Below are 25,490 nucleotides of genomic sequence, written 5' to 3'. Positions count from 1 at the left end.
TTGATTACTGTAGCAGGTATAATTCTTTACCACACCCCATACCTCGTAGATCTGATTTAACAATAATTTTGTGAAAAATTTATCAAAACATGCACGACATATCGATTATTTATCAAAATGGAGCACTATACATCTTATTTACCAAAATGGTAAAAAATAGTAATTTTCCTATTTTTACTATCGAAAATACTTTTTTTGTTGAAAGTATCCTTCTGATATAATATCAAAATGTATTTTATACAATATTAAAAAGAGCCTTTTGTCATGAAATTATAATATACTTTATACAATTTCAGAAGTATCCTTTTAACATGAGATTATAATATATTTTATTTTTGAACCTTGTAAAAAATCTCAAAATCGGATAAGGTTTCTCTATCCAAGACCCTTGATCAAGTTAGAAAGATTTGAGAGTACAATTGTAAAATGTTGTTGCCCATATTTTACCATAATATGATTACTATCACTAGTCTAAGCTCAGCTTTCAGCCAAGTACTCCTTAAGTCCTTATATTAATTCTTAAAATTTAATTTGATTCAAGCTAATAGTTCAATGATTTTTGGGTACAAGAAATATTATTGTAGTAAACAGAAACCAGATTATAACCACTCATATAAATATCCATCTAGTGCCCACAAAATAGGCCATTCTCCTCACACTTATAACTTCATATTCATTAAATAACAACAAAAATTAGGGCATCCAGTCTATTTATTTAGTGAACAAAGTTTTTCTTTGGTTTTTTCCTCAATGAAATGGTGTCAAATAAAGGATCTGGAGACAGAGTTGAGTGGGTGATTATTTTTGCCCATTGAACTCTGTTTGGTGATCAATTATTTGACTGATTCAATAGGGAGAGACTAACTATGAAAAACTTAGTTCACAGAAAGTAGATTTTGCAACACCGAACACATGGTTGGCCGAGATTGTGGATTAGCATTTATACAAACAAGAGCTAACATCAGTAAAGAAACAATTTTGTCTTCAAATTGTTGATCGAAAGGAGGTGAAAGGCGTGGGTCTAAAACATCCTTTAGCATTATTGTTGGATCACTTGAAGACCATAAAGACGATATACGTTCCTCAGGATACCTCCCCATGATCACTTCTATGGCCAATACACCAAAGCTATAAACATCACATTTTTCAGTCACGACCATTGTACTTGCAAGCTCTGCGCATAAAACCTAAATGTACTTAAATGAAATAAAGAAGGGCGTTTGGTTTAAACTTTTAAAATTTTACAAAATCAGATATAAACCCTTTTTCTAAAAATGAGGAAAAAGTGGTGAATTTGTTGGTCTGAAAAAGAGGTCAATTCTTGACTTTTGGGAAAATCAAGGGTTTTTGGAAAGAGGTTGAAGGTAAGAGTTTTTCGAAGAAATTTTGCCAATCTCTAATGGAAGACTGAAGTCAAGGGTTATGTATCATTGATTTTAAAAACCATGGATATGTATTTAATTTACAATTAAAACATGGAACTGAAGTTACCACTTGTTTTCAAAATATTTAGAAGATTGGGGTATCCCCTATATGGTAATGAATCTATTTTACCAAAAAAAAGGTATTAAGTGTACTTGATTTATTTAAAATTACCTTTTATAACTTTTGTACATGTATTTATTTGGAAATGGAAGAAAAAAAAGTTTTAAAAATAAATTTGAAAAATGCATGTATACCACATATCTTGTTCATAAAATAATAATAATAATAATAATAATAATAATAATAATAATTACCCCCTATATCTCATATACAAATGACATCCTCGGGAGATGCTTATCCCGAGTATTTTTCTCAATCATTAGATTTTTCATTTGAAGGGTTGGGATCATGTGTTTTATTCATGAGTCATTCTTAGGAGTCAATGGATCCTAACCATATATATACACGTGGGACTGTTCAAGGGACAACAATTGTCACAACGATTTTTTGTAAACTACTTTTGATGGGGTTAGAAGTTCCATAATGGACTGATTTTTGGCGAGAAAGATCTCAATGGTGAGGAGATCATCCTCGTCAAAAATCAGCTCATTCCAAAATTTCTTATCCCATTTTACAAGTTGAAGAATCGTGGATCGTCAATTTTTTTATAAATCACTTTTGATGAAATTAGAAGTTTCTAAATAGGCTGATTTTTGGTAAGGATGATCTCTATGGTGAAAAAATCATCCTCCCCAACAATCAGCCCATTCCTAAACTTCTAACACATATAAGACAAAATTCTTTGTCACAGTTGTTGTCCCTTGAAACGCAACAAGGAGGAGGAGGGTTGAACTCAAAACCTCTCCAAGCTACAGTGTGTGTGTATATATATTAAACATGTAACATGTTTATCTTGGCTTCTTGTGTGCTTTGTTTACTAAAATACCTTCAAACTTTTGTAAAGCAAAGAATTGGGCCGATCCAACCAACTATATTTAGAATAAATAAGAGAATATTTATATGGTATATATTTCCATTTGTGTGCTACCTAATGAAAAATCCTAACAATTCTACAAATTAAAATATAAAAAAACAGAATTTTGTAGTAAAAACTTGCCAGGAGCGATATAACCATATGTGCCTGCAACTGTAGTCCATAATGATGAATCGAGCTTTAAAATCCTAGTAATGCCAAAATTGGAGACAAAAGCCTCAAATTCCGAATCCAATAAAATGTTTTTACTTAATATGTCTCGATGAATGATAAGCGGAGTGCAGTCATGATGCATGTAAGATATAGCATGGGTTACACCATTGATGATGTTCAAAAAATAGAACTTGAAAAAGAAGAAAATTGCTCTAAGGCATGTAGTAATCTATGTTGTCTTATAGACAACAGACATCCCCACTTCGATTGAACACAAAGATGCAGATGGGTTGCTGGCGAACTTGTCTTTAAGATACAACAAAGTTCAGTATTATCACAACTGTATATTTTCTCAAAATTTGCATTATTTTGAGAAAATTTGTCACACAGAATCTCGGATATACAAATGCCTCTTTTCTGTAGAAAGTTTGAATTATTATTATTTTTTAACAAAATTGATCTCTATAAATAAATAACAATTACAAAACTTACATGCATTCGTAAATGGATTAAGAAACTCAATAGGTATGAAACCCATTGGAATTACTAGGCACCTATTCAGATTGAAGAATCTGTTAAATACCCTGTGCACCGTCAACTTTTTACCAATAATCCTTGGATTGCCAACTTTCCATGCATCCCACCAGTTACATTAGAAACAATCGATCAGTTAAATGTGCAACCAAATATAGGCTTTTTTTCATGTTGTGTTACATTTTAAAGATGTATGTGCCCTCATTAAAACAACAACCCAATTAGAAAGACTTCCATGAAAGTTGTAAGAGATTGCGAGAAAGACCAAAAAGAACATGGATTGAAGTAATGAGAACAAAATATAAACACTCCTGACATAACCAAATATGAGACTTTAGATAGAATTGAATGGAAGAACAAAATTTGTTCAGCTCACCCTAAATCTTTAGGAATTAAATGACTTTAATGATGGCAAGTTTAAGTTCTAATTGGAACCTTTTTCTATTAATACCTAGGCTCATTCAATCCTTGAGTGAGATTGCAGCTGCCGCGAGTCCATTTGGAGCAATTCTTGATATATTTAATCATAGAAATAAGTATTCTGAAAATGGGGAAAGTTTGATTTTTCTATTAAGCTAATATAGCTATAGATCTTCCAAAATATTTAATTAACATATTATTTATTTGACTGATTCAATTGTGAGAAACAAACTATAAAAAACTTAGTTCATAGAAAGTAGATTTTGCGACACCGAACGCATGGTTGGCCGAGATTGTGGATTAGCATTTATACAAGCAAGAGCTAGCATCAGTAAAGAAGCAATTTTGTCTTCAAATTGTTGATCGGTAGGAGGTGAAAGGCGTGGGTCTAACACATCCTTTAGCATTATTGTTGGATCACTTGAAGACCATAAAGACGATATAAGTTCCTTGGGATGCCTCCCCATGATCACTTCTATGGCCAATACACCAAAGCTATAAACATCACATTTTTCAGTCACGACCATTGTAGTTGCAAGCTCTGCACACAAAAACTAAATGTATTTAAATGAAATAAAGAAGGGTGTTGGGTTTAAACTTTAAAAAATTTACAAAATCAGATATAACCCCTTTTTATAAAAATGAGAAAAAGTGGTGAATTTTTGACTTTTGGGAAAATCAAGGGTTTTGTAAAAGAGGTTGAAGGCAAGGGTTTTTCAAAGAAAGAAATTTTGCCAATCTCTAATGGAAGACTGAAGTCAAGGATTATGTATCATTAATTTTAAAAACCATGGATATGTATTTAATTTACAATTAAAACATGGAACTAAAGTTACCACTTATTTTCAAAAATATATAGAAGATTTGGGTATCCTTGGTATGGTAATGAATCCTTTTTTACAAAAAAAAAGGTATTAGGTGTACTTGATTTATTTAAAATTACCTCTTATAGTCCGTGTAAATGTATTTATTTGGTATTGGAAGAAAAAAAAATTTAAATGTAAATTTGAAAAATGCATGTGCACCAGATACTTTGTTCGTTAAAAAAAAATAACAACAATTACCAAACAAAGGTTACCCTCTATATGTCATATACATATGGCATCAGAGAGATGTAAAAATAATAGTTACTTGTAGATGTCCCTCGAACGCGACGTACATATAGAGGATTGGGATTGGGGAACAACTATTTCTTAAAACTTTTTTTTACATTTTCTAGATGTCCATCCGGTGGTGGTATTGTAAAAATCATTGTAACAAATAGTTGTCCCTCTATCATATGTATGAGAAAAGGTTGCATGGTCCACATTAGTACAAGTGACACCTCATCCCTCTTAATTTGTGGTTTAGATTGGGTTTGAAAAAGAAAATCCAAAATATAAAAATATAAAATTGGGCAGGACCTTGAGTTTGAAAATGGAAAATATTGAATTTTCAGATTTAAAATTTAAATCCAATAGTGAAAAAAAAAAAAAAAAAAAATCTCTTTTTAAACATTTTCTCTTTTGGAAGTTCATAAAATTTCATGCTCTACATATATGTGATACTTGATGGTGGTTTTGGGCGCCACATTGGCTTGTGGTCCATAGAGATTGATGGCCCCTTCGGTCCATATAACCCCATATATGTACATATGGGTTGGGATCAGTTGATCCCAAATCTTTAAATACAAAATCCAATGGTTGAGATTTATGAGTATCTTGATAACACAAATCTCATAAATGATTATCCCGAGGATAAATCTCAACCATTGGATTTTTAATTTGAAGGGTTGGGATCATATGTTTTTTTCATGAGTCATTCTTATGAGTCAAAGGGATCCTAACCCTGTATATATACACTCGAGATGGTTCAAGGGACAACAATTGTGACAATGGTTTGTTGTAAACTACTTTTGATGGGGTTAGAAGTTACATGATGGACTGATTTTTGGTGAGGAAGATCTAACCCCATTTTACAAGTTGAAGAATCGTGGACCGTCAATTTTTTTGTAAACCACTTTTGATGGAATTAGTAGTTTCTAAATAGGTTGATTTTTGGTAAGGATGATCTCTATGGTGAAAAAATCATCCTCACCGACAATCAGTCCATTTCAAAACTTTTAACACATATAAGACAAATTCATTGACAATTTTGTTGTCTCTTGAAGCGTCACAAAGAGGACGGTTGAACTCAAAACCTCTCCAAGCCACTGCGTGTGCGTTTATATATATTAAACGTATAACATGTTTATCATGGTTTTAGTGTGCATTATTTACTAAAATACCTTCTAACTTTTTTAAAGCAAAGAATTGGGCCAATCCGACAAAACTATATTTAGAATAAATAAGAGACCTAATGAAAAATTCTAACAATTCTACAAATTAAAATATTAAAAAAGAGACTTTTGTAGTAGAAACTTGCCTGGAGCAATATAACCATATGTGCCTGCAATTGTAGTCCATAATGATGAATCGAGCTTTAAAAGCCTAGCAATGCCAAAATCGGAGACACAAGCTTCAAATTCCGAATCCAATAAAATGTTTTTGCTTGATATGTCTCGATGAATGATAGGTGGAGTGCAGTCATGATGCATGTAAGATATAGCATGGGTTATACCATTGATGATATTCACTCTCTTACCCCAATCTAATTCCATTGCTCTTCCCTCATTGCAGAGAATTTTATCTAGGCTACCCCTTTCCATATATTCGTAAACCAAAAACGTGTGTCGTTTGTGAGAGCAAAACCCGAAAAGTTTCAGAATGTTTCGATGTCGAATTTCTGTTAAAACTTGTATTTCATTCGCAAAACACTTGATATTGTCTAACTCCTCGTCTTCCTGCGTACAAAGCTTCTTTATAGCTAAAACATGACTTGATAACTCTGCCTTGTAAACTCGTCCATGTCCTCCCACCCCTGTACAATATTTGTCATCGAAATCTTCTGTGGCATCGATTATGTCTTCGTATACAACCTTTCCATCATAATTCCATATTGCAAATATATCTTTATTGCTTGATGCAATGTCAGTCTTCTTTATCCTTCTCAGATTTATTCGTCGACGAAAAAGACAGAAAACCCCGACTAGAATAAGAACCAATGTGCTTAGGAGTGAGCCAACAATGACGACAAGTAATTTGTGTATATTTTTTCGAACACCCATATTTATAGATCGATTGCAAGGCGACAATGAACCAAATTCACTGCATAAACCCTTATTATTACTGAATGCCTCCGATGAAGCGTTTCGAAAAGCTTTGCTATCAGGAAGACGACCCTCTAACTCATTATTCGACAAATCGATGGATGACAAGCTAAGCATGTCACTTAAAGAATTAGGAATGGAACCAACAAGTTTATTGTGGGAAAGATTAAAGCTTATTAACATAATCAGATTTCCCAATTGTGGTGATATCTTCCCAGTGAGCGAATTTAGACTGAGATCTAGTAACTCTTGTAAGGCTCTCAGATTGCCAATCTGGTATGGGATGTTTCCTGTGAAATTGTTTTTGCTCAAGCTCAAATACCTTAATTTCAAGCAATTGCCCAATTGCTCTGGAATCTTTCCAACTAGCTTATTCATCGAGAGGTCTAGGGATTCCAAATTGGATAATCTTCCGATTTGTAATGGTACTTCGCCTGAAAGTTGGTTATCATTCAAGCTCAAATCAAACAAAATAGACAACCTACTCAACTCCTTTGGAATCTCTCCTATGAATTGGTTTGAAGAAAGATCAAGCATTTGTAGTTGAGTTAACTTGCCTAACTCATTTGGTATACGACCACTGATCTTATTACCATGGATTTTTAGTGCTGTCAAGTTTTGACAGTCTCCCCAATTTGGTGAGAGAATACCAGATAATCTATTGAAACTCAAATCAATATAATTCAGATTTGGACAAAAGCCAAAGGCTAGGGATAAACTTCCATCGAGTTGGTTCCCTTCAAGTCGAACTCGAAATAAGCTTGTGCAATTTACCAAGCTTTTTGGAATCGGACCCATGAAGTAGTTGTTATTTGCACTGAAATGTTTTAATGACCCGCTTTTACACACTTGTTGTGGCAAGTAGCCTGATAAGTTGTTATAAGACAAAGCGAGAATAGAGAGAGATGAAAGATTTCCAATTTCTTGAGGAAATGAACCAGATAATCGATTTTCAAACAAAATCAGTTCTTTTAAGTTCTTCAAAGTACCAATGTTAGAAGGGATTGGTCCTGAAAGAGAATTATTAGAAAGGTCTAGATACGAGAGGTTGCTCAAATTACCAAAAGATGGTGGGATGGAACCAGATATTTGATTTCCCTGAAGGAGCAGATCGACTAAGTTCGTCAATGAACCAATGTTAGGAGGGATTGGTCCTGAAAGAGATGTTTGAGCAATGCTTAATTTAGTAAGTTTGCTCAAATTCCCAAAAGACGGAGGGATGGGACCAGTTAATGGATTTTCAGAAAGGCGCAAATTGATTAAGTTCCTCAAAGCACCAATGTTTGGAGGGATTGGTCCAGAAAGTGAATTTCGTTGAAGGGATAGAGTCGAAAGCTTGCTAAAATTAACAAAACATGGAGGGATGGGACCAGATAATTTATTTTCAAAAAGACGTAGATCGATTAAGTTCCTCAAAAAACCTATATTAGGAGGGATTGGTCCAGAAAGAGAATTTTGATAAAGATATAAAATGGTAATTTTGCTGAAATCACCAAAAGATGGAGGAATGGAACCTGATAATTGATTTTGAGATAGGTCCAATTTCACTAAGTTCTTCAAAGTACCAATGTTAGAAGGGATTGGACCAGAAAGAGAATTTTGAGTAAGGTATAGTATGATAAGATCACTCAAATTCCCAAAAGATGGAGGGATGGGACCAGATAATTGATTTTGAAAAAGACGTAGAGTGGAAAGCGTGCTCAAATTCCCAAAAGATGGAGGGATAGGACCTGATAATTGGTTTGTAGAAAGATCTAATTCAATTAAGTTCCTCAAAGAACCTATATTAGGAGGGATTGGTCCAGAAAGAGAATTCTGATAAAGGTTTAAAATGGTAAGTTTGCTGAAATCACCAAAAGATGGAGGAATGGAACCTGATAATTGATTTTGAGATAGGTCCAATTTCACTAAGTTCTTCAAAGTACCAATGTTAGAAGGGATTGGACCAGAAAGAGAATTTTGAGTAAGGTATAGTATGATAAGATCACTCAAATTCCCAAAAGATGGAGGGATGGGACCAGATAATAGATTTTGAAAAAGACGTAGAGTGGAAAGCGTGCTCAAATTACCAAAAGATAGAGGGATAGGACCTGATAATTGGTTTGTAGAAAGATCTAATTCAATTAAGTTCCTCAAAGAACCTATATTAGGAGGGATTGGTCCAGAAAGAGAATTCTGATAAAGGTTTAAAATGGTAAGTTTGCTGAAATCACCAAAAGATGGAGGAATGGAACCTGATAATTGATTTTGAGATAGGTCCAATTTCACTAAGTTCTTCAAAGTACCAATGTTAGAAGGGATTGGACCAGAAAGAGAATTTTGAGTAAGGTATAGTATGATAAGATTACTCAAATTCCCAAAAGATGGAGGGATGGGACCAGATAATTGATTTTCAAAAAGAGATAGAGTGGAAAGCATGCTCAAATTCCCAAAAGATGGAGGGATGGGACTAGATAATTGATTTTGAAAAAGACGTAGAGCGGAAAGCGTGCTCAAATTACCAAAAGATGGAGGGATAGGACCTGATAATTGGTTTGTAGAAAGATCTAATTCAATTAAGTTCATCAAAGTACTCATGTTTGAAGGGATTGGACCAGAAAGAGAATTATGAGTAAGGTATAGTATGATAAGATTACTCAAATTACCAAAAGATGAAGGGATGGTACCAAATAATCGATTATCATAAAGATCAAGAATAGTGAGTTTTGAAAGTGTACCAATATGCATGGGGATGGTACCCGTGAGTCCGTTCTCACTTAGATTTAGATGAACAAGATTTGGGAAGGAAGAGAAATTTAAGTGGTCAAGCTTACCTTGTAAACCCATGTTCGAAAGGTTTATTTCAGTTACGCTTCCAACCTTGTTACAAGCTATCCCGAGCCACTTGCATGGGCTTGACGCAGTAGTACTGTTATGATCTATTGTCCATGAACTTAAAACAACTTGACTTTGAAGACTGTCTTTCCATTTGAGAAGGGCTTTAATTTCTGATTCAAATGTTGCTTCTGTTTTGCAAGAAACAAGCAGAACCCATAGAATTACTAACAATGCAAGGGAGAAATATTTCTGGATATAGGCCATTGGCTGTGGGTGTGACTTGTGGTAGCCAATACCCTTTGGGACTTATTTATAGAGTATTGTTCCAGCTTGAGTGCACTCCACCACAACTCTTCTATTTTATTTTTGTTGTTGTTGCCGTATGTATATGTTGTCCTTGTCTACTTGTCTCCACATAGTGAGGTGTACTGAAAAAGTTGGGCAAATTTTCAAGTTATCAGTGCCACGTGGCAAATTTGTGCACTCCAACAAAATGTGGATTAAGTCAACTCACGATTAAGCCGTCCCACATTATAGAGTCGTCGTGGCTATTGTCACAAATGTCTGGTATTTTTTGAAAAATTCGCCCAATAAGGGATTAGCATATTAAATTTGACGAATTAATTGATAATTTATCCATGATTAATTATAACAGCACCCTCGAAATTAATAAGGGCAGCCCACACCATAGCTTTTATCATCTTCACTAAAAATCAACTTATTCCAAAAAATTTAATCCATACAAGATAAAACAATTCGGCTATGGTGTGTGTTGCTCTTATTAATTCGTGGGGTGCTTTTATAATGATCCTTTATCAATTAATCACTGATATGTAATATTCTTATCATTCATCTTCAAATTTAATTTTTTTCAACATTCAATTCTCAAGAAAAGATAGATTTTCAAGAAGTTTAAAGAAGATGGATTTGGAAAAGAAATAAAAAAACATCATCTGAAAATTATTTCTTGTTGAAATTTTCACAATTTAACCTATACGAATCAATCAAACTGAACCTCCGTCAAAGAGTTGCTAAATCCAAATATGGTTACTATGATTCTGGTCGAAGGCGAGTTGGCAAGACAGTAATGGTGAATCATCCATCGCGTGGTCCCATGGGTTAGAAAATAATTCTTTAGCTCAATAAAAAAGCCTTTTTAGTTGGATTTTCTTTCATCCTTAGAAAATGTCATTAAAAAATATAGAATAATTATAAAGCACGTTATGTGGTACTACATATAATTAAGTAGTATAGAAAATTTCTGGCTAACTTAAACTACATCGGCATTTGATTACTGTATCAGGTATAATTCTTTACCACACCCCATACCTCATAGATCTGATTTAATGATATAAAAAATAGAAAAAAAGATTTATTTCGTGAAAAATTTATCAAAACATGCACGACATAACGATTATTTATCAAAATGGAACACTATACATCTTATTTACCAAAATGGTAAAATTAGTAATTTTCATATTTTTGCTATCGAAAATATTTTTTTTGTCAAAAAGATCTTTCTGACATGACATCAGAATGTAAAAGAGCCTTCTGCCATGATATTAAAAGTTATTGTAAATATACTTTAAAAGTTAATGTAAATCATGGAATTGGGTAAAAGTTAATGTAAGTAACACTAAATTAAAAGAAATTAGCATAAAAATTATAATTATTTGTAAGTCAAGTTAATGTGGTGCACCTTATATAATTTCAATTTGCTAGAAAAGCAAAGTTGTTAGGTTGAGAAATGAGAAAGTTATGTAGCAGAGAACATCAGCTAGCTTCTTACCCACAGTGAGCAAGCTAGGGTCAAGAAAATAATAAATGTTTAAGCTTTTTACTTCAAAAGTCAAAATAATAAATGCTTTTTAAAGGATATTTATTTATGAAAAACGTAAGTTACGTGAAAAAAATATAAGAACAAATCTTAGGTTGTAATTCCTTTTCTCAAAGTTAGGTTGTCATCGATTCACAATCACCATCTGAGTTGTTAACACTAATTTCCTTTAATGGAAGAAGACTCGTCCTAAATGCAACTTCTCCACCTAAGTGTAATAGTTTTAGTGTTCTAATCTTCTTATGCAAACTATGGTTGTTCTTACAATAAAGGGGTGTTATAGTGGGACATCAAAATCGTCTTTATTATTTGATCTCGAATGAATTCCTTTTGTTGGAAAAGTTGGAGAATAGTGATCAACTAACATCTTCCTTGAAGAAAGATAAAGGAATAATATTTTGTATTATAACTTTCAAACATTTTTTTTTAGCATTCTACACTTTCAAAACTGGATTAGAAGTTAGGATATTCTAAAATAATTATTTTGACAAACCTTTCAACAAATAATTTATAAGGTCAGAAGTTTCAACAAACTCCTTAAATGATACTCGACTTGACTCTTAAGTGAAAATTTTATTTTCTCATCATGTCAGAGTTTATCATCTGAATTTTTTTTGGAAGGCCTATCATCTGAATTCATTATTCATAAATAACATACATTATTCATGTCAAGATTTATAAACCCAATCAAGATGCCTCAAACATTTTCTTGATTTCATGTGGAAATGACAATGGAGAGGCAATGAACCAATATTGTATTTGTAAATTCAAATAAATTGTAAACCCCAAAAATTATAATTAGTTTACCTTGCAGATAGTGTTATATGACTTTGAGACGATTTTAAATCTCATACCAACTTTTGTTCTGATGCTTGTAGAGATATGCTTCCAACTGACCCAATGCCTATCAGTATAAACCTATAATTGTAAGAGAAGAGTGATAGTTGTTTAAAATTCACTCATACTTCAAGAGAAGAGAGGTGATGCATATAACTCATAATTTAAAATTACTAAATAAAGACAAACATCGCAAAATACTTTAATCCAATCTTTTTCATTTGCACAAACTAAACAGTTAAACATTTGTCTAAGACAAAAAATTTGACTATCTACTAAGAAATTCCAACTATATTTCTATAATATTCTATAAATAATATAAAATATTTTATTTCCAAGTAATTGCATAATGAATACTTCATCATTCTGTTGATTTTCAAATCTTAACCGTGAAATTTGATTCAAAGGGGCCTAATGTGAAAAGTTAAAAAAGCAAAAAATAAAAATAAAATAACAGTATCCCCACTCAAGCATTCACTATTACTCATATATTCATCTAAATTAAAACATCAATAATCCCAAGAATTGCACCAAACCCAAGATCTCCCAATAGATGGGTCACCTAAATAACAAAAAAAGAAGTTAATTTCAACTTTTATTTTTATTTTTTATATTTAATTATAAAAAGTAGCAAACTTAGTCACTCAAATGATAAAAAACAATGAAATATAATCTAAAATTAGTCCAATGAAGGAAACCCACTAATAAAATCCGAGAAAATGAAATAATCAAAATTTTAATAAAAACCCACCAAATATAGTAAGTCAAATTATACAAAACCTGAAATAAAAGACGAAGGAAACCTAAATGAAAAAAGATCATTAATACAAAAACTTAGAAAGGTTCCTAAACAAAAAATCTCAAATTTTTAAAAAATTACCCCATAACTTAACTAACCGAAATGATACAATACCTGAGATATAAGATGAAGATAACCCAAATGAAGAGAAACCCAATAATCCAAATCCCTATATAATTCAAAATAATTAAAAAATAAAAAATAAAACAAAATAAAATTTCAATAAAAATCCAACAATTTTAGTAACCCAAATGATTAATACCCAGAAATATAAGATGAAGGCAACCCAACACAAACAAAGAAAACTCATTTAGGGTGGGGGGGAGGTGATGCTTACCTTGTTGATAAATCACTCGGGTTGTTCTACTTGTTTTGCAATTTTAACCACTTGTTTCGACATATCTCCTTTAATTGAACAACTTGTTTCGACAAAATCTCCTTTGTTTAGACGAATTTCTACATAAATGGATAGAATTCCAATTAAAATAAATATATTTAGGAAATCAAACACCATTGACTCTGCTTACCTTGGATTGCTCCCGGAACACACACACATACACACACACACACACAGATGTATCACTGAGAGTTTTGATATGCATGTGTTTCATCATTAATCAATGATAAATTTATAACCAATCAGAACATCGTGCTGACTACTACCTAATCAACCTTAATGTGTTTGATGTGTATATAACTAACCAGAACACACGTATAGAAACCATATTGTGTGATTTTCAGAATCAATGACATGATTTGGGGGGATTGAGAGGGGATTGCTCAAAGGCTAGAGTTGCTTGGGGCCTCCAAAAAGAAAGCAAAGAGGCTAGATGCAGGGTAGTGCCATACTATCACAAAGAGACTAAGGATTTTTACTGAAAGTTTGTCATTTTGAGATTTTTAGGTCTTCATTATGTACTTAATGTAAATTTTGATCATCTAAACATCACACTTTTTCGTAAGTTTGATTTGAACCTACTGAACAAAACTATTAAAAAATCTTCGGTTCAAAATTATCATTTTGAGTTCTTAATAGTGGTTTTTCCATCTTCCTTGATGATTAATTGAAAAAAATAAAAGTAATTTTAAAGAAATAAGATAACTTGAAGAAAAAAACCTAAAATCTAATCGTCATTGATTCAATCTCTTACAAAACTCAAAAAGAGATGAATATGAAAAAAAAAAAGGAAAAAAATAAATAAGAGGAGATGGAAGGAAGAAGATAAAAAATGGGTTTTGAATTTTTTGTTTGGTAGGTGGTGGTGTGTGCAATAAGCCAAAACAAAAAGATAAAATGATAATTGTTTTTTTATTATTATACAAAAGTCACTTGAGTGGGTGCAATGAACTATTTCAGTGTGTGCAAATAAATCCACCCTAATCTAAATCATGATTTCTAGGAGTACAGTACGTTTCAAAGCCCTGTTCATAACTTTTTTTTTTTTTGGTTGAAAAGCAAGATTAGTGGTCAATAACTAGTAGGTGAAGCCGGGTTTTGACCCCAGGTTGTGGTGTCAAAATTCAGATGTAACCGAAGAAGCAAAAGCGAGTCAACCAAAACTTTCTAAACTATGAAGGCCCTTAGAGTCTAAAGGACAGGACTGGGATCTGAGAACAAGATCGAAGTTGCTTTCGATGCTCAGCTGGTCTATTCGAATAATTGATCCCACGTTGGGACTCAAACATGGTTTGGTTTGGCCTCCCATAGGGGCAGTGGTAGGGATTTTTTTTGACAACGGACAATAGTTAGATCCAACATTTCAAACCCCAAGAAGGAAAAAATGATTTAACATATAAATCAAGCCGAGATAATTCAATCAAAGACTATAAGAAACTTATGATCGGAATAACTTCTAGTGACCCAAATCAATAACTTGATTCAACCCGAAAGCAATCCCTTTGGTCTTAAATCAAGCAAAATCCGAGAAGTCTGATATACTTTTCTTTCGCAGGCTCAATGTCTCTATTCAAGTCTCAAGAACAACCCCATGTGGTGAACCAATAAGTTTAATTTTGCAAAGCTGTGGGGATATCCATATTTAAATTATTCCAGGATTTCCTTATCCTTGGATTGCCAACTTTCCATGCATCCCACCAGTTAATTTAGAAACAATGGATCAGTTAAATGTGTAACCAAACAAGAAAAAAACAACAGGACAATCCAAAACTTTGAGATGCATCCAAAGTTAAACGAGAACAACAATAAAATCATTCTAATCTACCTATTTGGGGACAGAAGATCGAAGACTTGATCGCCATCATGTCTACAAAGGGAGAAAAAATCTGGATCGATTTGACCATCGAAAAGATCGGAAAATGGTAAGAGACTTATAGTTGGATCCCAATATTTGGTGCTCTTGCATCATTTGCTATGTCGTTCATTGCTGGTGCTAACACTATCCCTGTTCCTGTTAGTGTATTCTCCATTCACTCATACTAAGCATCAATTGATATTCAAAGTGATTAAAAGGAAAAAAAAAAAAATTTTTGATTAATTCACATTTGATTACAAACATCTTGATGAAATCTTGGCCGTTCATCAACAGTTCTCAACAATGGTAGGGTCAGGTGCATTGACTCTTTTAAAGGCTTCTCTAGCGGCTTGCATGATCTATGTCCCTGGGGCAGCGTTTGCAAGCAACAGCACCATTGATGCATTGTTTTCTCAAGTATGTAAACAAATTCTCCTAAAAAAAATTTCCAAAAATTTGTAAACTTCTCCAAATGAGACAAATTGATTTAATCAACGAATGATCGATTAATTGAATTAATTGATGATTTATCGATTAATAGCTCATGAAATTTCCCTAAATTTATCAGAATTGACGATGGACCCACAACCACATTGATTAAATCAATTTGTCTTATTTGGATGCACGATCTTTTAATTTTACTGCCATTCGTGGTTTTATATGTCACGGTATTGAGATAGGTGATTGAGTTTGATAGACAGACGCTAGTCCGACATGCTCTTGCAGAGAAATTTGACCAGGTGGAAGATTTCTTCAGCTTCCCACAGCTTTTGGCTTCATGCATTTTTGCGTAAATCTCGTAATTTTTTATTTTAAACAAGTTAGTGATAGATATAGCTCATTTACATTTTAAAGATGTATGTGTCCCATTAAAACAACAACCCAATTAGAAGGACTTCCATGAAAGTTGTAAGAGATTGCGAGGAAGACCAGAAAGAACATGGATTGAAGTAACGAGAACAAAATATAAACACTCCTGAATTAACCAAATATGTGACTTTAGATAGAATTGAATGGAAGAACAAAATTCGTTCAGCTCACCCTAAATCTTTAGGAATTAAATGACTTTAATGATACAAGTTTAAGTTGTAATTCGAACCTTTTCTATTAATACCTTGGCTCATTCAATCCTTGAGTGAGATTGCAGCTGTCGCAAGTCCATTTGTAGCAAGTCTTAAAATATTTAATCATAGAAATAAGTATTCTGAAAATGGGGAAAAGGTGATAAGTTTGCTTTTTCTATCAAGCTAATAAAGCTATGGATCTTCCAAAATATTTAATTAACATATTAATTATTTGACTGATTCAATTGGGAGAAACAAACTATAAAAAACTTAGTTCATAGAAAGTAGATTTCGCGACACCGAACGCATGGTTGGCCGAGATTGTGGATTAGCATTTATACAAGCAAGAGCTAGCATCAGTAAAGAAGCAATTTTGTCTTCAAATTGTTGATCGGTAGGAGGTGAAAGGCGTGGGTCTAACACATCCTTTAGCATTATTGTTGGATCACTTGAAAACCATAAAGACGATATAAGTTCCTCGGGATGCCTCCCCATGATCACTTCTATGGCCAATACACCAAAGCTATAAACATCACATTTTTCAGTCACGACCATTGTAGTTGCAAGCTCTGCACACAAAAACTAAATGTATTTAAATGAAATAAAGAAGGGTGTCGGGTTTAAACTTTAAAAAACTTACAAAATCAGATATAACTCCTTTTTATAAAAATGACAAAAAAGTGGTGAATTTGTTGGTCTGAAAAAGTGGTGAATTTTTTACTTTTGGGAAAATCAAGGGTTTTCTAAAAGAGGTTGAAGGCAAGGGTTTTTCAAAGAAAGAAATTTTGGCAATCTCTAATGGAAGACTGAAGTCAAGGTATCATTAATTTTAAAAACCATGGATATGTATTTAATTTACAATTCAAACAAGGAACTTAAGTTACCACTTGTTTTCAAAAATATTTAGAAGATTGGGGTAACCCCGATATGGTAATGAATCCTTTTTACCAAAAAAAAAAAAAGGTATCAAGTGTACTGTAAATGTATTTATTTGGTATTGGAAGAAAAAAAACTTTAAAAGTAAATTTGAAAAATGCATGTGAACCAGATACTTTGTTCGTAAAAAAAAAAAATAACAACAATTACCAAACAAAGGTTACCCTCTATATGTCATATACATATGGCATCAGAGAGATGTAAAAATAATAGTTACTTGTAGATGTCCCTCGAACGCGACGTATATATATAGGATTGGGATTGGGGAACAACTATTTATTATAACTTTTTTTTTACATTTTCTAGATGTCGTCCATTTTACAAGATCCAACAACATCCGGTGGTGGTATTGTAAAAATCATTGTAACAAATAGTTGTCCCTCTATCATATGTATGAGAAAAGGTTGCATGGAAGGAGGGACCATGTACATGGTCCCTCAGTCCACATTAGTACAAGTGACACCTCATCCCTCTTAATTTGTAGTTTAGATTGGGTTTGAAAAAGAAAGTCCAAAAAATAAAAAAAAAATTGGGCAGGACCTTGAGTTTGAAAATGGAAAATATTGAATTTTCAGATTTAAAATTTAAAACCAATAGTGACAAAAAAAAAAAAAATTCTCTTTTTAAACATTTTCTCTTTTGGAAGTTCATAAAATTTCATGCTCTACATACATGTGATACTTGATGGTGGTTTTGGGCGTCACATTGGCTTGTGGTCCATAGAGATTGGTGGCCCTTCGGTCCATATAACCCCATATATGTACATATGGGTTGGGATCCGTTGATCCCAAATCTTTAAATACAAAATCCAATGGTTGAGATTTATGAGTATCTTGATAACACAAATCTCAGAAATGATTATCCCGAGGATAAATCTCAACCATTGGATTTTTAATTTGAAGGGTTGGGATCATATGTTTTTTTCATGAGTCATTCTTATGAGTCAAGGGATCCTAACCCTATATATATACACACACGAGATGGTTTAAGGGACAACAATTGTGACAATGGTTTGTTGTAAACTACTTTTGAGGGGGTTAGAAGTTTCATGATGGACTGATTTTTGAAGAGGAAGATCTAACCCCATTTTACAAGTTGAAGAATCGTGGACTGTCAATTTTTTTGTAAACCACTTTTGATGGAATTAGTAGTTTCTAAATAGGTTGATTTTTGGTAAGGATGATCTCTATGGTGAAAAATCATCCTCACCGACAATCAGTCCATTTCAAAACTTTTAGCACATATAAGACAAAATTCATTGTCACAATTGTTGTCTCTTGAAGCGTCACAAGGAGGAGGGTTGAACTCAAAACCTCTCCAAACCACTGCATGTGCGTTTATATATATTAAACGTATAACATGTTTATCTTGGTTCTTGGGTGCATTATCTACTAAAATACCTTCTAACTTTTTTAAAGCAAAGAATTGGGCCAATCCAACCAAACTATATTTAGAATAAATAAGAGACCTAGTGAAAAATTCTAACAATTCTACAAATTAAAATATTTAAAAAGAGACTTTTGTAGTAGAAACTTGCCTGGAGCAATATAACCATATGTGCCTGCAATTGTAGTCCATAATGATGAATCGAGCTTTAAAAGCCTAGCAATGCCAAAATCGGAGACACAAGCTTCAAATTCCGAATCCAATAAAATGTTTTTGCTTGATATGTCTCGATGAATGATAGGTGGAGTGCAGTCATGATGCATGTAAGATATAGCATGGGCTATACCATTGATGATATTCACTCTCTTACCCCAATCTAATTCCATTGCTCTTCCCTCATTGCAGAGAATTTTATCTAGGCTACCCCTTTCCATATATTCGTAAACCAAAAACGTGTGTCGTTTGTGAGAGCAAAACCCGTAAAGTTTCACAATGTTTCGATGTCGAATTTCTGTTAAAACTTGTATTTCATTCGCAAAACACTTCATATTGTCTAACTCCTCGTCTTCCTGCGTACAAAGCTTCTTTATAGCTAAAACATGACTTGATAACTCTGCCTTGTAAACTCGTCCATGTCCTCCCACCCCTGTACAATATTTGTCATCGAAATCTTCTGTGGCATCGATTATGTCTTCGTATACAACCTTTCCATCATAATTCCATATTGCAAATATATCTTTACTGCTTGATGCAATATCAATCTTCTTTATCCTTCTCAGATTTATTCGTCGACGAAAAAGACAGAAAACCCAGACTAGAATAAGAACCAATGTGCTTAGGAGTGAGCCAACAATGACGACAAGTAATTTGTGTATATTTTTTCGAACACCCATATTTATAGATCGATTGCAAGGCGACAATGAACCAAATTCACTGCATAAACCTTTATTATTACTGAATGCCTCCAATGAAGCGTTTCGAAAAGCTTTGCTATCAGGAAGACGACCCTCTAACTCATTATTCGACAAATCGATGGATGACAAGCTAAGCATATCACTTAAAGAATTAGGAATGGAACCAACAAGTTTATTGTGGGAAAGATTCAAGCTTACTAACATAATCAGATTTCCCAATTGTGGTGATATCTTCCCAGTGAGCGAATTTAGACTGAGATCTAATAACTCTTGTAAGGCTCTCAGATTGCCAATCTGATATGGGATGTTTCCTATGAAATTGTTTTTGCTTAAGCTCAAATACCTTAATTTCAAGCAATTGCCCAATTGGTCTGGAATCTTTCCAACTAGCTTATTCATCGAGAGGTCGAGGGATTCCAAATTGGATAATCTTCCAATTTGTAATGGTACTTCACCTGAAAGTTGGTTATCATTCAAGTTCAAATAAAACAAAACAGACAACCGACTCAACTCCTTTGGAATCTCTCCTACAAATTGGTTTGAAGAAAGATCGAGCATTTGTAGTTGAGTTAACTTGCCTAACTCATTTGGTAAACGACCACTGATCTTATTACCATGGATTTTCAGAGCTGTCAAGTTTTGATAGTCTCCCCAATTTGGTGAGAGAATACCAGATAATCTATTGAAACTCAAATCAATATAATTCAGATTTGGACACAAGCCAAAGGCTAGGGATAAATTTCCATCGAGTTGGTTCCCTTCAAGTCGAACTCGAAATAAGCTTGTGCAATTTACCAAGCCTTTTGGAATCGGACCCATGAAGTAGTTTTTACTTGCACTGAAATGTTTTAATGACCCACTTTTACATACTTGTTGTGGCAAGTAGCCCGATAAGTTGTTATAAGACAAACTAAGAATAGAGAGAGATGAAAGATTTCCAATTTCTTGAGGTAATGAACCAGATAATCGATTTTCAAACAAAATCAGTTCTTTTAAGTTCTTTAAAGTACCGATGCTAGAAGGGATTGGTCCTGAAAGAGAATTATTAGAAAGGTTTAAAAACGAGAGGTTGCTCAAATTACCAAAAGATGGAGAGATGGAACCAGTTATTTGATTATCCTCAAGGCGCAGATCGACTAAGCTCGTCAATGAACCAATGTTAGGAGGGATTGGTCCTGAGAGAGAAGTTTGAGTAATGTATAATGTAGTAAGTTTGCTCAAATTCCCAAAAGATGGAGGGATGGGACCAGTTAATGGATTTTCAAAAAGGTTCAAATCGACTAAGTTCCTCAAAGCACCAATGTTTTGAGGGATTGGCCCAGAAAGAAAATTTCGTTGAAGGGCTAGAGTCGAGAGCTTGCTAAAATTAACAAAAGATGGAGGGATGGGACCAGATAATTTATTTTCAAAAAGACTTAGATAGATTAAGTTCTTCAAAGAACCTATATTAGGAGGGATTGATCCAGAAAGAGAATTTTGATGAAGGTATAAAATGGAAAGGTTGCCCAAATCACCAAAAGATAGAGGCATGGAACCTGATAATCGATTTTGAGATAGGTCCAATTTCAATAAATTCTTCAAAGTACCAATGTTAGAAGGGATTGGACCAGAAAGAGAATTTTGAGCAAGGTGTAGTATGAAAAGATTACTCAAATTCCCAAAAGAAGGAGGGATGGGACCAGATAATTGATTTTCAAAAAGACTTAGATCGATTAAGTTCCTCAAAGAACCTATACCAGGAGGGATTCGTCCAGAAAGAGAATTCTGATTAAGGTATAAAATGAAAAGTTTGCTCAAATCTCCAAGAGATGGAGGCAAGGAACCTGATAATCGATTTTGAGATAGGTCCAATTGCACCAAGTTCGTCAAAGTACCAATGTTAGAAGGGATTGGACCAGAAAGAGAATTACGATTGAGGTATAGTATGGTAAGATTACTCAAATTACCAAAAGATGAAGGGATGGTACCAAATAATTGATTATCAGTAAGATCAAGAATAGTGAGTTTTGAAAGTGTACCAATATGCATGGGGATGGTACCCGTGAGTCCGTTCTCACTTAGATTTAGATGATCAAGATTTGGGAAGGAAGAGAAATTTAAGTGGTCAAGCTTACCTTGTAAACCCATGTTCGAAAGGTTTATTTCAATTACGCTTCCGACCTTGTTACAAGCTATCCCGAGCCACTTGCATGGGCTTGATGCAGTAGTACTGTTATGATCTATTGTCCATGAACTTAAAACAACTTGACTTTGAAGACTGTCTTTCCATTTGAGAAGGGCTTTAATTTCTGATTCAAATGTTGTTTCTGTTTTGCAAGAAACAAACAGAACCCATACAATTACTAACAAGGCAAGGGAGAAATAGTTCTGGATGTAGGCCATTGGCTGTGGGTGTGACTTGTGGTAAGCAATACCCTTTGGGACTTATTTATAGAGTATTGTTGGCGTCACGTTAAAATTTACATCGATTCACATAGTACTGACATGGAGGTATGCATGGAACCATAGATGCCTTTCACTCAGTATCTCAATGAAAAGCATCTATAATTCCGTACTTATCCACATCTTTTCATCGAGATACAAGTGAAAAAAAGTGCGATATGAGGTACCATCTTGAGTTAACCCCAGCACGACTCTTCTGTTTTATTTTATATACTATTTTTTGTTGTTGTTGCCGTATGTATATGTTGTCCTTGTCTACTTGTCTCTACATAGTGAGGCGTTCTGAAAAAGTTGGGCAAAATTTCAAGTTATCAGTGCCATGTGGCAAGTTTTTGCACTCCAACAAAATGCTGATTAAGTCAACCCAGGGTTAACCCGTCCCACATTATGGAGTCATCGTGGTTATTGTCACAAATGTCTTGTATTTTTCGAAAAATTCGCCTAATAAGGGATTAGCATATTAAATTGACGAATTAATTGATAATTTATCAATAGTAAATTATAAAAGCACTCTAAAAATTAATAAGGGCAACCCACACCATAGCTCTGATCATCTTCACTAAAAATCAACTCATTTCAAAACTTTTAATCCATACAAGAATAAACAATTCGGCTATGGTGTGGGTTGCTCTTATTAATTCGTGGGGTGCTTTTATAGTTACCCTTTATCAATTAATCACTGATATGTAATATTCTTATCATTCAACTTAAGAAATAGATTTTCAAGAAATTTGAAGAAGATGAATTTGGAAAAGAAATAGAATAAACATTATCTGGAGATTATTTCTTCCTGAAATTTTCACAATTTAGCATATACAAATCAATCAAACTGAACCTCCGTCAAAGAGTTGCTAAATCCAAATATGGTTACTTGGATTCTGGTCGAAGGCGACTTGGCAAGATAGTCATGGTGAATCATATAATTAAGTAGTATAGAAAATTTCTGGCTAGTTAAAGTACATCAGCATTTGATTACTGTAGCAGGTATAATTCTTTACCACACCCATACCTCGTAGATCTGATTTAACAATATAAAAAATAGAAAAAAGATTTATTTTATTTAAAATTTATCAAAACATGCACGACATATCGATTATTTATCAAAATGGAGCACTATACATCTTATTTATCAAAATGGTAAAAAATAGTAATTTTCCTATTATTACTATCGAAAATACTTTTTTTGTTGAAAGTATCCTTCTGACATGACATCAGAATGTATTTTATACAATGTTAAAAATAGTCTTCTGTTATGAGATTATAATATATTTTATACAATATCAGAAGGATCCTTTTGACATTAGATCAGAATATATTTTATTTTTGAACCTTGCAAAAAATCTCAAAATCAAATAAGATTTCTCTATCCAAGACCCTTGATCAAGTTAGAAAGATTCGAGAGTACAATTGTAAATGTTATTGCCCATATTTTACCATAATATGATTACTATCACTAGTCTAAGCTCAGCTTTCAGCCAAGTACTCCTATATTAAGTCTTAAAATTCAATTTGATTCAAGCTAATAGTTCAATGATTTTTGGGTACAAGAAATATTATTGTAGTAAACAGTGACCAGATTATAACCACTCATATGAATTTCCATCTAGCGCCCACAAAATAGGCCACTCTCCTCACACTTATAACTTCATATTCATTAAATAACAACAAAAATAAGGGCATCCAGTGTTATTCATTTAGTGAACAAAGTTTTTCTTTGATTTTTTCCTCAATGAAATGGTGATAAATAAAGGATTTGGAGATAGAGTTGAGTGGGTGATTATTTTTGCCCATTTAACTCTGTTTGGTGATCAATTATTTGACTGATTCAATAGGGAGAGACTAACTATGAAAAACTTGGTTCATAGAAAGTAGATTTTGCGACACCGAACACATGGTTGGCTGAGATTGTAGATTAGCATTTATACAAACAAGAGCTAACATCAGTAAAGAAACAATTGTGTCTTCAAATTGTTGATCGAAAGGAGGTGAAAGGCGTGGGTCTAACACATCCTTTAGCATTATTGTTGGATCACTTGAAGACCATAAAGATGATATAAGTTCCTCAGGATGCCTCCCCATGATCACTTTTATGGCCAATACGCCAAAGCTATAAACATCACATTTTTCAGTCACCACCACTGTACTTGCAAGCTCTACGCATAAAACCTAAATGTATTTAAATGAAATAAAGAAGGGTGTTTGGTTTAAACTTTTAAAATTTTACAAAATCAGATATAAACCCTTTTTCGAAAAATGAGGAAAAAGAGGTGAATTTGTTGGTCTGAAAAAGAGGTCAATTCTTGACTTTTGGGAAAATCAAGGGTTTTTGGAAAGAGGTTGAAGGTAAGAGTTTTTCGAAGAAATTTTGCCAATCTCTAATGGAAGACTGAAGTCGAGGGTTATGTATCATTAATTTTAAAAACCATGGATATGTATTTAATTTACAATTAAAACATGGAACTGAAGTTACCACTTGTTTTCAAAATATTTAGAAGATTGGGGTATCGCCTATATGGTAATGAATCTCTTTTACCAAAAAAAAAAAAGGTGTTAAGTGTACTTGATTTATTTAAAATTACCTTTTATACCTTTTGTACATGTATTTATTTGGAAATGGAAGAAAAAAAAGTTTTAAAAATAAATTTGAAAAATGCACGTATACTAGATACCTTGTTCATAAAAAATAAAAATAAAAAAAATAATAATAATAATTACCCCCTATATCTCAGATACATATGGCATCCTTGGGAGATGCTTATCTCGAGTATTTTTCTCAATCATTAGATTTTTCATTTGAAGGGTTGGGATCATGTGTTTTATTCATGAGTCATTCTTAGGAGTCAATGGATCCTAACCATATATATATATACACGTGGGACTGTTCAAGGGACAACATTTGTCACAATGATTTTTTGTAAACTACTTTTGATGGGGTTAGAAGTTTCATAATGGACTGATTTTTGGCGAGAAAGATCTCAATGGTGAGGAGATCATCCTCGTCAAAAATCAGCTCATTCCGAAATTTCTTATCCCATTTTACAAGTTGAAGAATCGTGGATCGTCAATTTTTTTGTAAATCACTTTTGATGAAATTAGAAGTTTCTAAATAGGCTGATTTTTGGTAAGGATAATCTCTATGGTGAAAAAATCATCCTCCCCAACAATCAGCACATTCCTAAACTTCTAACACATATAAGACAAAATTCTTTGCCACAGTTGTTGTCCCTTGAAACGCCACAAGGAGGAGGAGGGTTGAACTCAAAATCTCTCCAAGCTAGTGTGTGTGTATATATATATATTAAACGTGTAACATGTTTATCTTGGCTTCTTGTGTGCTTTGTTTACTGCTAACTTTTGTAAAGCAAAGAATTGGGCCGATCCAACCAATTATATTTAGAATAAATAAGAGAATATTTATTTGGTATATATTTCCATTTGTGTGATACATAATGAAAAATTCTAACAATTATACAAATTAAAATATAAAAAAAGA

The 25,490-nt window shown here is 33.2% G+C and overlaps 2 protein-coding genes across 2 annotated transcripts; both read right to left on the bottom strand.

Moving 5' to 3' along the window:
* Window positions 1-3,701: 3,701 nt before the first annotated feature.
* Window positions 3,702-9,794, bottom strand: LOC147411110 (uncharacterized). The gene is made up of 3 exons (XM_086431291.1): window positions 7,547-9,794; window positions 5,930-7,129; window positions 3,702-4,067 (listed from the first exon to the last, which is right to left on the bottom strand). Exons 1-3 carry the CDS (start codon window positions 9,792-9,794, stop codon window positions 3,769-3,771), a joined length of 3,747 nt encoding a protein of 1,248 aa, XP_086287417.1. The 3' UTR covers window positions 3,702-3,768.
* A 6,680-nt stretch (window positions 9,795-16,474) lies between these two features.
* LOC147411109 (uncharacterized) lies at window positions 16,475-21,941 on the bottom strand. Its single transcript, XM_086444591.1, has 2 exons — window positions 18,793-21,941; window positions 16,475-16,888 (listed from the first exon to the last, which is right to left on the bottom strand). Exons 1-2 carry the CDS (start codon window positions 21,935-21,937, stop codon window positions 16,590-16,592), a joined length of 3,444 nt encoding a protein of 1,147 aa, XP_086300717.1. The 5' UTR covers window positions 21,938-21,941; the 3' UTR covers window positions 16,475-16,589.
* Window positions 21,942-25,490: the final 3,549 nt, after the last annotated feature.

The sequence above is a fragment of the Akebia trifoliata genome, chromosome 1 (assembly GCF_017979445.1).
Source record: "Akebia trifoliata isolate Shusen 1 chromosome 1, ASM1797944v1, whole genome shotgun sequence".
Lineage (NCBI taxonomy): Eukaryota > Viridiplantae > Streptophyta > Magnoliopsida > Ranunculales > Lardizabalaceae > Akebia > Akebia trifoliata.
Note: the sequence above shows the minus strand (reverse complement) of the source record. Positions and strands in the feature narration are given on the sequence as shown.

Bases quoted from the DNA above. Each gene is read 5' to 3' on its own strand.
- LOC147411110 (XM_086431291.1), bottom strand. From the start codon at position 9,794: ATGGCCTATATCCAGAAATATTTCTCCCTTGCATTGTTAGTAATTCTA. The intron at 7,130-7,546 runs CATTAAAACATT...TACCATTACAAA, and splicing joins ACAAGTGTGTAAAAGCGGGT to TCGGAAGATTATCCAATTTG. The intron at 4,068-5,929 runs GCAAGTTTCTAC...TTTTGTGTGCAG, and splicing joins ATATGGTTATATTGCTCCAG to AGCTTGCAACTACAATGGTC.
- LOC147411109 (XM_086444591.1), bottom strand. From the start codon at position 21,937: ATGGCCTACATCCAGAACTATTTCTCCCTTGCCTTGTTAGTAATTGTA. The intron at 16,889-18,792 runs GCAAGTTTCTAC...TTTTGTGTGCAG, and splicing joins ATATGGTTATATTGCTCCAG to AGCTTGCAACTACAATGGTC.